Genomic DNA, 14,448 nt, shown 5'->3' on the forward strand with positions numbered 1-14,448 from the left:
TCCAGGTGTTCCCCAGGAAGAGGAGAGCTAGTGTGTTTGAGTAAGGCCAGTAAGCTTATTTGCCTGGAATGGGGAGGGAGAGAGGGAGAGGAGACGGAGAAGTAAGGAGGAAATCGAGAGAGGACCCCACAGAGCCTGGGAGCGGCTCCCATTTAGGGTATATGGGGAAATGTATTAGGTCTATTAGGAAATCCTAATCCTGCCTATCTGCATATGAGCCCCACATAGCTGCTCCTCTGGTGGGTCTCCGCATGCCCAGCCCCTGCTCACTCAGTGTCAATGGCTTCCTGGTGCCCTGGGGATGCAGTGCCAGCTCTATCTTCATCCCTCCAAATAGGGTATGGCCCTGTCCCCTTCAGTTTTGCAGATGAGGAAACCGAGGCTAAAAGAGGGGCAGTGCCTAGCCTCCAGTTTTGGCTGGACCACATCAGAGTGGAGGTAGAAAACCTAGCTCCTGGGGCCGGGCATGGTGGCTCACGCCTGTAATCCCAGCACTTTGGGAGGCGAATCACTTGAGGTCAGGAGTTCGAGTCCAGCCTGGCTAACATAGTAAAACCCCATCTCTACTAAAAATACAAAATTTAGCCGGGTATGGGTGGCTTGCACCTGTAGTCCTAGCTACTTGGGAGGCTGAGCAGGAGAATCACTTGAACCTGGGAAGTGGAGGTTGCAGTGAGCCAAGATCCCACCAATGCACTCCAGCCTGGGCAACAGAGCAAGACTCTGCCTCAAAAACAAAAAGAAAGAAAGAAAACCTAGCCCCCAGCCCCTCTGGTTTAGTCGAAGGGTGCCGCTCCTAATTGGGGCCATGCCTCAGACTCCCCATCTGGAAAATGGGGGCAAAACCCCATCCTTGGGGTAGTGGGCATGGCTTGGGGGTGGGCGTGGCTGGAGGACTGAGCCCAGGGCCTTCCCTAGGCTCCCACTGCATTTAGCTAAAACCCACATCCTTGCTCCTGTCTTCCCACCCAGTCCCACCACACTGCCTTTTTTGTTCTTGATCTGCCATGCTGGCTTCTATCTCTGAGGCTTTGCAGACTCCTGGCACTCTTCCCCTCTTCAAGACTTGCCTAAAATGTCACCCCATGCCCTCCTCTCAAGGTGCTACGATATGTTTCTGTCTGGATAGTTCCTGCCACATCTCCAGGGCCCAGGGCATAGTGCATGCCCTCTACCAATGAATCTGTGGGAGCAGGGGCCAGGGTCTCTGCCTGCCATGTGGCCATAGACCCAAGGCTCAATTCAGAGAGGACGAGATGTTGGGGATGAGGCATCAGGGATGAGGGGAGTGTCCCATTTTCTCAGCTGGAGAAGCTATTTGAGACCATGACCCAGGACTGCTCCTTGGATCTGCCCCACCTGCACTGAGGAGCCTGTGCCCAATCCAGGGAAGCAGAGCCTCACGAGGGACCAAGAGCCAAGCCCAGGAGACAGCACCCCATAGGAATGTTTCTCAGGCCAAGTGAGAAATGCCTGTAGCAAGCCTGTGGCTCCAGCTACACAGTAAGCTGAGGTGGGAGGATCGCCTGAGCCCCAGTTTGAGGCTGCAGTGAGCTATGATTGCGCTTTGCACTCTAGCCTGGGCAACAGAGTGAGAGCCTATCTCAAAAATAAAAAATAATTTTTATAAGCCGGGTGCGGTGGCTCACGCCTGTAATGCCAGCACTTTGGGAGGCCAAGGCTGGTGGATCACTCCAGGAGTTTGAGACCAGCCTGGCCGACATGGTGAAACCCCATCTCCACTAAAAATACAAAAATTAGCTGGGCATGTGTAGCGGCGGCACCTGTTATCCCAGCTACTGAGGAGACTGAGGCAGGAGAATCGCTAGAACCTGGGAGGCGGAGGTTGCAATGAGCCAAGATCGTGCTACTGTACTCCAGTCTGGGGGACAGAACAAACCTGTCTCAAAAAAATTTATCATGGTCAGTACTGGTGTCTGGGACACCAGTCTAGACATGTCACAGGTGGAGTGGGACAGGCTGGGGTTCAGTTTCCACAATGTCCTCTACCAGCTCTGTGCCCGTAAGACCAGGCACTTGGGAGCTGTGGGGAAGGTATCAGCTCCCAGGCCAGAGGCAGGGATGCTTCAAAGACAAGAAACGGGGCCAGGTGTGGTGATGCACACCTGTAATCCCAGCACTTTGGGAGGCCAAGGTGAGAGGACTGTTTGAGTCCAGGACTTCGAGACCAGCCATGGGCAACATGGCAAAATTGTGTCTACAAAAAATACGAAAATTAGCTGGGTGTGGTGGTGCATGCCCATAGTCCCAGCTACTGAGGAGGCTGAGATGTGAGGATCACCTGAGCCTAGGAAGGTTGAGGTTGCAGTGAGCTGAGATCAAACCACTGCACTGCAGCCTGGGCAACAGTGAGACCCTGCTGATGAGGCAAAGACGAGCAAACCCCACTGAGACGATTTTTTGAGACGGAGTCATGGTCTGTTACCCAGGCTATACTGCAGTGGTGCAATCTTGGCTCATTGCAACCTTTGCTTCCTGGGTTCATGTGATTCTCCTGCCTCAGCCTCCCAATTAGCTGGGATTACAGGCACCCACCACCACATCCAGCCAATTTCTGTATTTTTAGCAGAGATGGGGTTTCACCATGTTGGCCAGGCTGGTATCGAACTCCTGACCTCAGGTGATCCACCCACCTCAGCCTCCCAAAGTGCTGGGATTACAGATGTAAGCCACCACACCCAGTCCCCACTGATTCTCATTCCTATCTCCCAGCCCATGGGGTAAGTTGGCCACAAAGCTCCAGAGGAGGGGGCTGTGGGGACTCCATCAGGCCCCAGCAGCAGGTGCACCCCGCCCTTTGCTTCTCTTATTAACAAAGGGTCATCCTCCATCTCCCTCTGACCTGCCTTGGAAGCTAGGACGAAACAATACAGAGAAGCCAGGGCAGAAGGGACAAAAGTTCAGTTCAGTTGACACATCATCCATTTATTATCCTTCAGAGTCTAAAACTTCCTCGTGATACAACGTATAGCCACCCATTCCAGCCTGCTTACTGGAACTTCTATTCCCATCTGGTGGCAAACATTTCTTTTTACATTTGTTTTACTATCAAAGATTTAGAGTCACAATAAATACAAGTGACAGCCTCCACCCCCGAAGAGCCCCCCCAATACCCTGCACTAGTGTAACCGTCTATTACACTTTAAGGATTATAAAATTGTTTGCTGTCCTTTTTTAAAAGCTCAGTCCAAGTTCTTTAGGTTAACGTCATCTGCAGCATAGCTCGGCATCAAAAACCCTATGGCAGAGCAGCAAGGATCATCCCTTCTGTGATGGCGACCCCTGTGATGAGAATATTTGTATAGAGAAGTCTTTCCCCTGCCTCTACATCCAATAGGAGAGTGGGAGCCACGGGGCCCAGTGGAGCTGCCACTGGGTTGCCCCATTCCCTCTGCCCTGAAGCTTTTGCTTCACCAAGATCCGCGGATACAGGAAAGACCAGGAGCCACTAGCACTGTGGGCTGTTCCACCCTGAGAAGGGCTGCTACAGACCTCGTCAGAGATGGTTCTTGATGTCACCGTAGAGTTCCTGGGATGAGGTCAAGACGGCCATAGCTGTGGGAGGCTCCAAGGGCACTTGGCCATTCCAAACCCTACCCCCGTCTCCACTGCAACAGGTGAGGTGTGAACTCTGAGATCTCCTCAGCCCTGTCTACAGGGCAGCCGACAGAAGGAAGTTTCCAGGTGCTGTTGGAGGTTCATGTCACAGATAACAGGGGATAGTTACAATCATTTGGGCTGGGGGCTCCCACATTCTGACGGCTTGCAGGAACCTGATCCTGGTAGGGCTCTCAAGAGAGACCAGGACCAGGCACTGGCGGGTTTTGAGGGTGTGCTTTGCTGCGGGTAGAACACCCTAAACATCAATCAATAGCTATCCTGATGAATCCAAACCCCACACCCAGAGAGGTACTTAATAATGCCTTCACCTGGAACATCATAAACGTCATCATACAACCCGCTTGGGGCTTATCATAGAGGTTATGCTGCAAGGAACTGAAAGGAAATAATGGGCTAGAGTGCTCGAGACAGCAGAAATGAAGGAAAGATTAAGGCATCTCACACTTTTGCCCCCTGAAACCATAAAAAAAAATTGTATCACAGTATGTACGTTGTCCCTGATGGAATACTCCCTGGGGACCTGGGGCTGACCCTCTCCCTTTCAAGGGGCAGCAGTCCATAAGGACGGGTTGACAGTCATCAGCCCTGGAGGGACAGCCGGGCCAGGCTGGGAGAGGTCAGGAGCTGGAGCTAGGGCTGAGGGCCGGCGGGTGCGGCTCGGATCTGGCCCCCTGGTCAGACCCAGCTGACCCAAGCTGCAGCACGCAGAGGTGACTTTGGCCTGGATGCCTGTTCCCCAGCCACTGCATAGAACTGAGGTTGGTTCGCTGGGCAGGGCTTTCAGTGGGAAGAAGCCAGCCTGGGTGCTCCTTCCAGGAGGAGCTGGAAGATCTGGCCCCTGTCGTGGAACAGAGAGGGCCAACAGCTCAGGGTCGTAGGAGACAGGTATTTATTTGCCAGGCACACAGAAAAATGCGAGGAATAGAAATGCTTGCATACTCCTTTTTTTTTTTTTTTTTTTTGGTGTAAAAAACACACCCTCCCCTCCCACCCCAAAAAACATCAAATTCCTTCCTCTTCCCCAAATCCCTGGATATTGGAATGAAAGCCACCCTTCCCCACCCTGCCCTCACCTTCTTCAGCCCATTCAAGTTATGCACAAAAAAACAAAAATCAGTGAGAAATTTGGGGGTTTGCACAACAAAAAATTAGATCATATTTTCCAAAACTAGGTCTTCTATGGTGTATCAAAAAAGTTTCCTACAGACTGAGGATATTCACACGACAGGAGCCTGGGGGGTTAAATGAGCCTTTATTAGAACGTTGTAGCAGTTGTGTTTGAAGGCGGCGGCCCTACAAAAAAAAAAAATTAAATTAAATTCCCTAACTGCATGGGTAGAAAAACCAGGGCTGGAGCTCAATTGGGACCGGTGGAACCCAGTCCTCACGGAGACACACGCATGTACGTGGGCACAGGACGCCCTCGCACCAGCAAGAAGCCAGCCCAGCATGAAGGAGACACAGAACGGCTTCTGCCTTTCCTCATAGATCCAGTTTTTAAAGAGTGGGACAGGAAACAAAAATGAAACTAAAAGCAGACCTGATCCTTTTAAAACATTTTTGTAGACTCTAAAGGGTGTTCCAAAAAAAAAAAAAAAAAAGTCTGAAAGCAAATCCTGACAGCAACCCCTAGGTTTAAGGACAGGTTCTAAACTAGACCCAAATGGAAAACCTGAAGTCGTGTGCGCAGCGGCTCGCTGCAAACCTGGACGGCGCCTCCCAACCTGCACACACCTGTGCACATTCACCTGCTAGAAACAAGGCCAGGGTGGCTTAAGATTGCGTCCATCGAAATGAATAGAAAAAAGGAAAGAATTTAATAAAATAAACCACAACAGAAAAACCCCGCAACAGTCCCCACTCCAGCTTCCTGCTCGGGGCTGCTGCCGACCAGATCCTCTCCTCCTCCCTTCATGGGCAGCTTCTGGCCTTCGTGGGCAGCTTCTGGAATCCCTGCTTCTCTGGCTGGGTCTGTTCTTCAGTTTGTTCTTCTAAGTCTGGGAGGTCCGGGGGCGGGGGTCTCCAGAACCAGCAGCAGTGGAAGCGTTCAGCTGGAGCGAGGGCTGCCTCGGTCATCCTGCATCTGTCCATCAGTTACCGGGGCGGGCCGGCCGTCCCTGCCAGGGGCTGTGGCACCATAAGCCGCCCACCCTCCAGGGCACAGGGCCAGCGGGACGACGCAGCGCACAACAGGGACCCCAGGGTCTGCACGGTTTACTTTTAACTCCATCATCATGAGGTGATTAAAAAAAAATCTTTCAACTTACAGATCGCCATGGGAAGGCAGTCAAAGATCGGGAGCCTAAGACGGGGAAAAGCAAAAACAAAACGAAACGCCCCGCTCGGTTCAGAAGCCCCGGGCGCTGGCCTTGCCCATGCGCGTCACAGTGTCCAGGGTGAGCCGCCCGTGTGCCGGCAGGGGCCGAACAAGGGGGCCGGGAGCAGAACCAGCCCCCAAGGTCCACTTTTCTGCTGGTGTCGGGCAAACTAAAGGCAAAGAGAGAAAGGAAGAAAGCCCACGGGAAAGGTCCCCCAGCGATGATCCTTGTCTGCCTATGAGGTGGCACCAGCCCCCCAGCCCTGATGAAACTTCGCAGCCAAGAATTGAGGTCTCGCCTCTGCAGCACGGCCGGTGCTTGCTCTTGGGACTGGCACGGTGTCTTCCCGAGCCAGCGGAGGGTGGTGCAGTGGGTCCTTCTAGACTGGGGGCCAGGTGGGGGAGGAGGGAGCCCGTCTTCCACGGGGCCTGGCTCGCACTATTTCCACGTGGCTGACTGGGGGATGGAGCGGGGTGGGATCATGTCCAGGAGGTACTCTCGCTGGCGGTCCACGGCCGAGGAGCTCTTGTGCACCGCCAGGCTTGGGCTGACAAACGCAAGGGTCCCGCCTGCAACAGAACAGAACAACCAGCCGAGAAGGCCCTCGTCAGGAGGACTCCTGGGAGGAACCCAGTCACACCTGTCTAGACCCCAGCCCCAAAACACACTAAGGACCCAGGAGCCCTTGCGAAGCTGCCCACACTAAATCAACGTTTCAAATCCCAGGCCCCAGAGCTGAAGAGTATTTAGGTAGCAACTCAATGGCCCTGACATTTCCAGGTCCTGCCAAGGTAATCCCAAGTGCAGGGCAATCATCAGAGGGTCAGCAGCTACCTGTGTTTACAGAAATGAAGGCACTGACCGCAGTGCTGCTTATAACAGTGGAAAACCATAAACAAATGTGTGCAACAGGACAATAATGCAGGATGGAATACTATGCAGCCATGAAAAACTATCTTAGCCAGGCGTGGAGGCTCAGCCTGGAATCCCAGCACTTTGAGAGGCTGGGGCGGGAAGATCGCTTGAGGCCAGGAGACCAGCCTGGGCAACACAGTGAGGCCCCATCTCTAAAAAGTATCAGCTGGACATGGTGGCACATCCCTGTAGTCCCAGCTACTCCAGAGGCTGAGGTGGGAGGATTGCTTGGGTCTAGGAGATCCAGGCTGCAAGTGAGCTATGATCGTGCTACTGCACTCCAGTCTGGGCAACATAACAAGAAGCTGTCTCCACAAGAAGAAAACAAAAAACAAAAAACAAAACAAAAAAAAAAGGAAAAAACCTATCTGCTACCCTCAAGTGTTTTTTTTTTTTCTTGGTGGTGGTTGTTTTTAACTTGTAGAGATGAAGTCTTGCGGTTTGCATTATCTAGACTGGTCTCAAACTCCAGGCCTCAAGCAATCCTCCTGCCTTGGCCTGTCAAAGCACTGGGATTATAGGCACGAGCCACTGTGCCCAGCTCAAATTTTTTTTTTTTTTTTTGAGACGGAGTCTCGCTCTGTCACCCGGGCTGGAGTGCAGTGGCCAGATCTCAGCTCACTGAAAGCTCCGCCTCCCAGGTTTACGCCATTCTCCTGCCTCAGCCTCCCGAGTAGCTGGGACTACAGGCGCCCGCCACCTCGCCCGGCTAGTTTTTTGTATTTTTTAGTAGAGACGGGGTTTCACCGTGTTAGCCAGGATGGTCTCAATCTCCTGACCTTGTGATCCGCCCGTCTCGGCCTCCCAAAGCGCTGGGGATTACAGGCTTGCACCACCGCGCCCGGCCTCAGCTCAAATTTTAATGCTTACAGTAAGGGTCTCTCATTAACACACAAACTAGTCAACGCAAGGCACACATTTCCACAAAGGACCCTCAAGGGAAGAGGAGACACAGGGGAAAACCCATTGCCACAGTCTTTTCTTTCTGTATTTTCCAAATTTCCATGATGGACAAATATCACTTTTATAATTGGAAAATAAATAAATGCCCCCACCCAGCACACGTAGGATTTTTGGCCAAAGGGTAAGGGCTGCCCCAGACCCCTTGAAATGGGGTCTCACTCTTGCCCAGGCTGGAGTGCAGTGGCACAATCAGTGCTCACTGCAGCCTTAACCTCCCATGCTCAAGCGATCCTCCTCCCTCAGCCTCCTGAGTAGCTGGGACCACAGACACACGCCATGTGCTTGGCTAATTATTTTTTTGTAGAGACAAGGTCTCACCATGTTGCCCAGGCTGGTCTCAAACTCCTAGGCTCAAGCAATTCTCCCATTTCAACCTCACAAAGTGCTGGGATTTCAGGTGAGAGCCAGCACGTCTGGCCCTAAGAGTATTTTTAGTGGTGGCTAATACATCTTGTGGAAGAAGTGTTCCCAGGTCAAATGTTCTTAGGAACCATCCCTATGTGCAAGGGCAGCACTCCAGAAACCTGGCAACTGGGTGCTGCCAGGCACTCTCTCGAAACCCTCGGGGTAACTCTTTTAGGAAACAGCGCTCTCAACTATTTCTTTTCCCTCTAATCCTACCATTAGACATAGCAACTACTGATGCCTTTATGCTCCCTTTCAAACTTCAAACACATACACACACACACGGCTTCCAGATGACTTCCACCACCGTGCCAACACGCACACACTTATCGACCTCTCCTACTTTTTTTTGAGACAGAGTCTCGCTTGTCGTCCAGGCTGGAGTGCCGTGGCACAATCTCGGCTCACTGCAAGCTCCGCCTCCCGGGTTCACGCCATTCTCCTGCCTCGGACTCCTGAGTAGCTGCAACTAGACGTCCGCCACCACGCCCGGCTAATTTTTTGTATTTTTATTGAGATGGGGTTTCACCATGTTAGCCAGGATGGTCTCGATCTCCTGACCTCGTGATCCACCCGCCTCGGCCTCCCAAAGTGCTGGGATTATAGGTGTGAGCCACCGTGCCCGGCTAGACTTCTACTTTCTTTCTTTTACTTTCAAACTTCCCACAAGAGTAATTTCTGACCAGCCCGGGAGTCCTTAGCTGTCTTAAACCTGCTGAGCAGAATGTCTGGCTGGCTCCTTTGATGACAGCGCACTCAACTGTCCAGGCTGCCTGCATTCCTCTGCAGCCGAACATCTGCCCTCTCCTGAACTGCTCCTGCAGAGCCTGGCACCTGGGCACGCCCCTCACCTAGGACAGCGGCAGGCTCAGCAGGCTCAGCAGGCTCTCAGGCTCCCCCACTCTGCCTAGGATCTGCCTCATGACTGTCCTCTTCTACCTGCAGGGTCACAGGCTTCAGGGTGCATGTGGAGAGGATACTTTGGTTCCTCTCCCAGAGGGTGCCCGTCTCCATAACTTGGCCCTTCCTAACCACCTTTTATTTTCCCATTTTTGGTGGACACAATAAATATTAAACTTTTGTTCTAATGTTAGCACATACGTGAGAAAATAAACAGGCCATCGGGACCATGCCAGGGATGGTGGGACCGCAGCTGACTCAGGAGAGCCCACTCGAGGGCCTTCACCCCACTGGTTGTTCTTCAAACATCGTCTCCGGCAAGGCCTCCACGACCTGCCTTAGGTGAGCCCGGCCCCTGCCCTGGGCGCACCCCCTGCCCCGCATTACTGTTCTACTCTGCACCACTCGGTGTGACCGCAGCATGGATGGCACAATGACAGAAAAAAGGATGTTCACTGCGGCACAAAGAGAAATGGGGAACCCTGAGTGGGCAAGACAGGGGTGTGTGCTGACAAGAGTCCATGTGGATGGCTGTGGGGGCACCCTCTGAACCAGGCCTGGCCCACGTTTTGTGGGTCAAAGGCTGAGCCTGGGTTCAGAGAGTGAGGGTAGTTACTATTTCCTATCTGCTTGCGGCTGTCACTTCTTCAGGGTGTCCTGGTTACAGGCGGGAGAGAAAGCCAGAGTCCGAGGAGGTCGAGCTTGGGAAGCAAGTCTGGCAAGCAGGTCTTCCAGTGTTTACAGGGTGCACATGTGCCTCTGTTTACGATAAGGAAGGGTGGACCCTGCAATGGGTAGGTCCCTTGGGGAGTCCTGCAGAGGCTACCCACCTGTGCTGAGAGGCGTCTTCTTCCAGTTGGAGGTGGCGCTGCCCTTGCCGGAGCTCACGGTTCTCTCGGAATGTCTGCCGGTCCTGCTGACCAGGGCTGTGGCCGAGGCTGAGTTCTGCAGTTTTGGTGATGGACTGAACGTGTGCAGGACACCTCGGGGAGCTGTGGCCGAACCCCGGGAAAGCTGGCTGGAGGCCTGCAGTGGAGAGAGGGGGGCTACGGCTCACACAGGGAAAGAGACAGCAGCGGGCGAGACACTCAGCGCAGCCTCTCCTTGCTCTGGCTGACCTCTTCCCACCCACACGGGGTCCCTAAAGTCCAAAATCAGGAGACCAGGTAAGTTACACAGAGGGGTGGGGGAGGGGAGAGAGAGAAACAGAAACAGGGAGAGAGAGATAGAAGAGGCAGCGTGACAGTCGGCGACTGACGTGGTCACGGGCTGCGGTGGGGGCGCGGGGCTCCCGGCGCCCGGCGCGGTTCTGACCTGTAGCACAGCCCCGTTACTCCAGTCGCGGGCCTCTCCTGAGCGGAACGCCAACTTACGCCGGGGTTTTATGACCTACACAAATGGGGGTTAAAAGCGAAGTCAGTGCCGTCCGCTGGCTGGCCCAGAGTGACCGAGGGGGAGCCCCACAGGACAGGCCCGTCCCCCAGGGACTTTAGGCGCCGCGTGGGGATCTTGAGGAAATGTGTTTAGTGAATTGCAAAGAACTTCCAAGAAGACAAAAATTGCCAAAAGGGAGCTTCGGGTCTACAGAGGGTGGGAAGGAGAAACATTAAAATAAAACAACACGAGAACAAAAAACTTGATTTCAAACTTGTTCCTCTCCAAATTTAGCAAGAACATTTCTTCCAAACGCCCCTTTGGTATCTCAACGTGGCTTTCAGAAAAGTCCTTGGAGACAAGCAGTACTTGTCAGCCGGCAGCCTGTGAGTGAGAGCTACAAAATCTAAAGACACTGCAAATTAGTGTTTTCACCGCCCAACGCCACCATTAACTGCAATTTAGATGCGCAGTTAACAATCAGGCGGCGCAGCGCGGGCGCGGGCGCGGGCGCGGGGCGGATCGCAGAACGGCCTCTGCCTCCCAGGGTTGGTGCTGCCGGCAGCAGGCCAGGCTCACCTGCTTCAGCGCGGGGTGTGGGGCGGCGGCGGGCTCGGCCTTGGCCTGTGCAGGGGCCACACCCTGCTGCAGGAGCCGCTGCTCAATCTCCTGCTCCTGCTGCAGCGCCTTCACGAAGGCGGCCTTCAGCCGGCTGGTGTGCTCCACCTTGAGCGCCTTCTTCTGGTTGGTCGTCATGCAGTTCTCACACATGATGGCGCCGCTCTTCTCCTCCCGCCAGCGGCATGTGAAGTCCGTCTTGCACTGTGCACACATGTAGGGCTCCCGGGACAGCACAGTGGCAGCCGACATCCTGCCCGCTGCAAGCAGACAGCACGTGGCTCACGTCAGAGAGACAGGATGACAGTTAGGGCCCTGGCCGCCCCGAGCCCAGGATGCTGGAGCCTCAGTCGCCGCAGTCTGTTCGTTCTGCAACTGCCTACTGGGCACCAATGACATGTGGACATGGGGCCAGCCACGGCCGAACAGCTTCAGAAAACGGCCTCCTGTCCCACCCACCGCTGGACATGATACCACTGAGGACCAGCAAGGACTATGCCAGGCCGTGCCTCGATGTGGTGGGCACCCTAGGTTATGTACGAGTTAATAAGGGTGACAGGCAAGTCACCCAGCCAGTGCTTTGTGGGTGCTGAGGTGCTCAGTTCATTCTTAGGAGGGGGTACCCCCAAATGTCCCATGTCCTGAGGAGGAAACTGCCCCTGCCCTGGGCCCCTCACAGTCCTGCCCACTCCTCTGCTCTGAGGGTCTGATGCAGTCACCAGAAGAGGACTCAGCCTCCTGGACTACTCGTGTCACCCCCACCTCAACCTGTGGGCAGAAACATCCTTGGTCTCCACGTCCAGGGAGCAGGGGCTCCCTGGGGGCCGACTCGGCCACCCAGATCCACCCGCCTGGCTGTCTGCAATGCTGTGTTGATCACCCCGTAGATGCCCTTTTATTCTTAAATCCCCCAGGACAAGGTGCACTCCACACTGCCCCTGAAGAGGGTGATTGTGCGAGCCTGCCCAGGCGGGGGCAATGGGGTGAGCTGTCCCTCTCCCTCCTCAGAAGCTGGGAGCACTCGAGGCTCTGGAAGGTTCTGCCTGTGCATCACAACCCCACACTGGTTTGAGAGCCGATTGTGGAGGCCAACCCGGTCAGTCTCCCGCAGATGTGCACCCTCACCTGTACTCCACCACACGCCAACATCATGGAGGCCACTACTGCCCGTCCCCCTGGGCCCTGAGCCTCTCAGGGCCTGGCTCTCAGAGGCCCCAACCAGAGGACAGTGTCCAGACTCCACAGTGGCACTGATGGTGTTCCTGCCAAGCCCACCCAAGACCCTCCTGGCTAGGCAGCCCTGCCCCAGCCTCTGCTGTGTGTTGGAAAGAACCCAGGGGGCAGGCACCCTTGGAGGCCAGAGGCGGAAGCAACCTCGCTGGGTCCAGGCCACGCACCTTGTGTCTCCAGTAGGTTCTGCACCACCTCCTCCAGGCCGACCAGGTAGATGAACTCGTTGTTGGCGGCGCTGGGCAGGAAATTCATCTCTGGGGCTGGGGGCTTGGGTGGGGGGATCTCGAGTAGCGTCTTCTCCAGCTGTTTGCGCAGTGCCAGCTTGGCGGCTGCCTGTCGGCTTGCTGGAGACTCGGCAGAGGTGACCACAGAGGCCACGCTAGTGGGGGTGGAGTTGGCCTGAGCGGAGGTGGCTGTCGTCCCCTTCAGTGATGCTGGGGTAGGCTTTGGGAGACAAGAACTCAGTCAGGGCGCTCTGTGTGCCTGCCCAGAGGAATGTTCCCCAGTGCCCCCATGCCCAAGGTCCCTTCAACTGCACTGACTAACCAGTCCCCTTGACGATGGCATCCTTACAAAAGTGAACCCAGCCATGGTAACAGGCTCTTAGAAGCCAGGGCAGCAGGGAGAGCTTCGAGAAACACACCATCCTAGGAGGCGACTGCTCATCTGCACACGCACGCAAAGGTTTACCAGATACACCGCACACACTTAAAATCTATAATTTGCTGCGCTCCGTCATGTGAATGTGAGGGCACCCACGTGGCTGTCACCAGGTTCTGGTGGTCACCACCCTGCCCAGCAGGGCCACCGTCCTCTGGCTGCGGCCTGGCCTACTGCCTTCTCACAGGGTATGAGTGCTCACTGCAGCACCCCCATGAGCCTCTCTGCACGTGCTCCCCTGGGATGCTAATGTCTGAGGTAGTCCCCGAGTTCTTATGGGGTGATAGGGGAAGAAGCTCCTAGGCCAACCTCTTCCCCTTACCCTCCACCTAGTCCTCGTTGCTCCAGTGCCACTTCACAGTCCTGCCTGGATCCCAGAAGCAGACCCTTGACTGTCTCCACCAGCCCCACAACTGCTGGATGGGGCTCTCCCCGAAACCCACAACTGACCACATGCCAATGTTCTTAGCTTTTGGGGGCTGAGGACTCCTCTGGAAATATGAGGAAAGCTGTGCACCCCACCCTCAGAAAATGGACACACCCAGTGACTTGCAAACGCCACACTGTGGGGCGCAGGGTGTCCAGGATGCCTTTCCAGGGTCCCACCCTACAACGAAGGCTCCCAGAGACCGGCCTGCGGGTTTCTTCGCCCCTCAGCAACTGAGACCAAACCCAGGCCTCGGTCACCCTTGACCAGCCAGTTCCCCTACTCCTTCCCCTCACTGCCTCCCCAAGCCCTGCTAGGAGCAGACCACTTTCTCTGCCACTGACTGCCTGTGCCCACCCTCAGGGCACAAAGACAACAGAAAGGACTGGATAAAAGGTCACGGGTGGGGCCGGGCGTGGTGGCTCACGCCTGTAATCCCAGCGTTTTGGTAGGTCCAGGCAGGCAGATCACGAGGTCAGGAGATCGAGACCATCCTGGCTAACATGGAGAAACCCTGTCTGTAACAAAAATACAAAAAAATTAGCCGGGCGTGGTGGCAGGGCTCCTGTAGTCTCAGCTACTCAGGAGGCTGAGGCAGGAGGATGGCGTGAACCTGGGAGGTGGAGCTTGCGGTGAGCCGAGATCGCGCCACTGCACTCAAGCCTGGGCGACAGAGCAAAACTCTATCTCAAAAAAAAAAGGCCAGGCGTGGTGGCTCAAGCCTGTAATCCCAGCGCTTTGGGAGGCCGAGACAGGCGGATCACGAGGTCAGGAGATCGAGACTATCCTGGCTAACACGGTGAAACCCCGTCTCTACTAAAAAATGCAAAAAAGTAGCCAGGCGAGGTGGCGGGCACCTGTAATCCCAGCTACTCGGGATGCTGAGGCAGGAGAATGGCGTAAACCCGGGAGGCAGAGCTTGCAGTAAGCCGAGATCCGGCCACTACACTCCAGCCTGGGCGACAGAGCGAGACTCCGTCTCAAAAAAAAAAA

The 14,448-nt window shown here is 54.9% G+C and overlaps 1 protein-coding gene across 13 annotated transcripts in view; it reads right to left on the minus strand.

Annotated features, from left to right (window-relative positions):
* Window positions 1-2,927: 2,927 nt before the first annotated feature.
* The window catches only part of GATAD2A (GATA zinc finger domain containing 2A), a 132,035-nt gene continuing 120,514 nt past the window's right edge, over window positions 2,928-14,448 (minus strand). For 9 of the 13 annotated variants that reach the window (XM_023229580.2, XM_023229575.2, XM_023229577.2 and 6 more), the window contains 5 exons: window positions 12,533-12,812; window positions 11,097-11,395; window positions 10,458-10,532; window positions 9,974-10,169; window positions 2,928-6,529 (listed from right to left, as the gene is read on the minus strand). In XM_023229580.2, coding sequence (XP_023085348.1) covers window positions 6,399-6,529; window positions 9,974-10,169; window positions 10,458-10,532; window positions 11,097-11,395; window positions 12,533-12,812 — 981 coding nt within the window. In that variant the 3' untranslated portion in view covers window positions 2,928-6,398. The remainder of the gene's footprint in view (window positions 6,530-9,973; window positions 10,170-10,457; window positions 10,533-11,096; window positions 11,396-12,532; window positions 12,813-14,448) is intronic. The other 4 variants (XM_023229584.1, XM_023229582.2, XM_023229574.3 and 1 more) reach the window with 3 other exon arrangements.

This window comes from Piliocolobus tephrosceles, chromosome 21, assembly GCF_002776525.5.
Source record: "Piliocolobus tephrosceles isolate RC106 chromosome 21, ASM277652v3, whole genome shotgun sequence".
Taxonomy (NCBI): Eukaryota; Metazoa; Chordata; class Mammalia; order Primates; family Cercopithecidae; genus Piliocolobus; species Piliocolobus tephrosceles.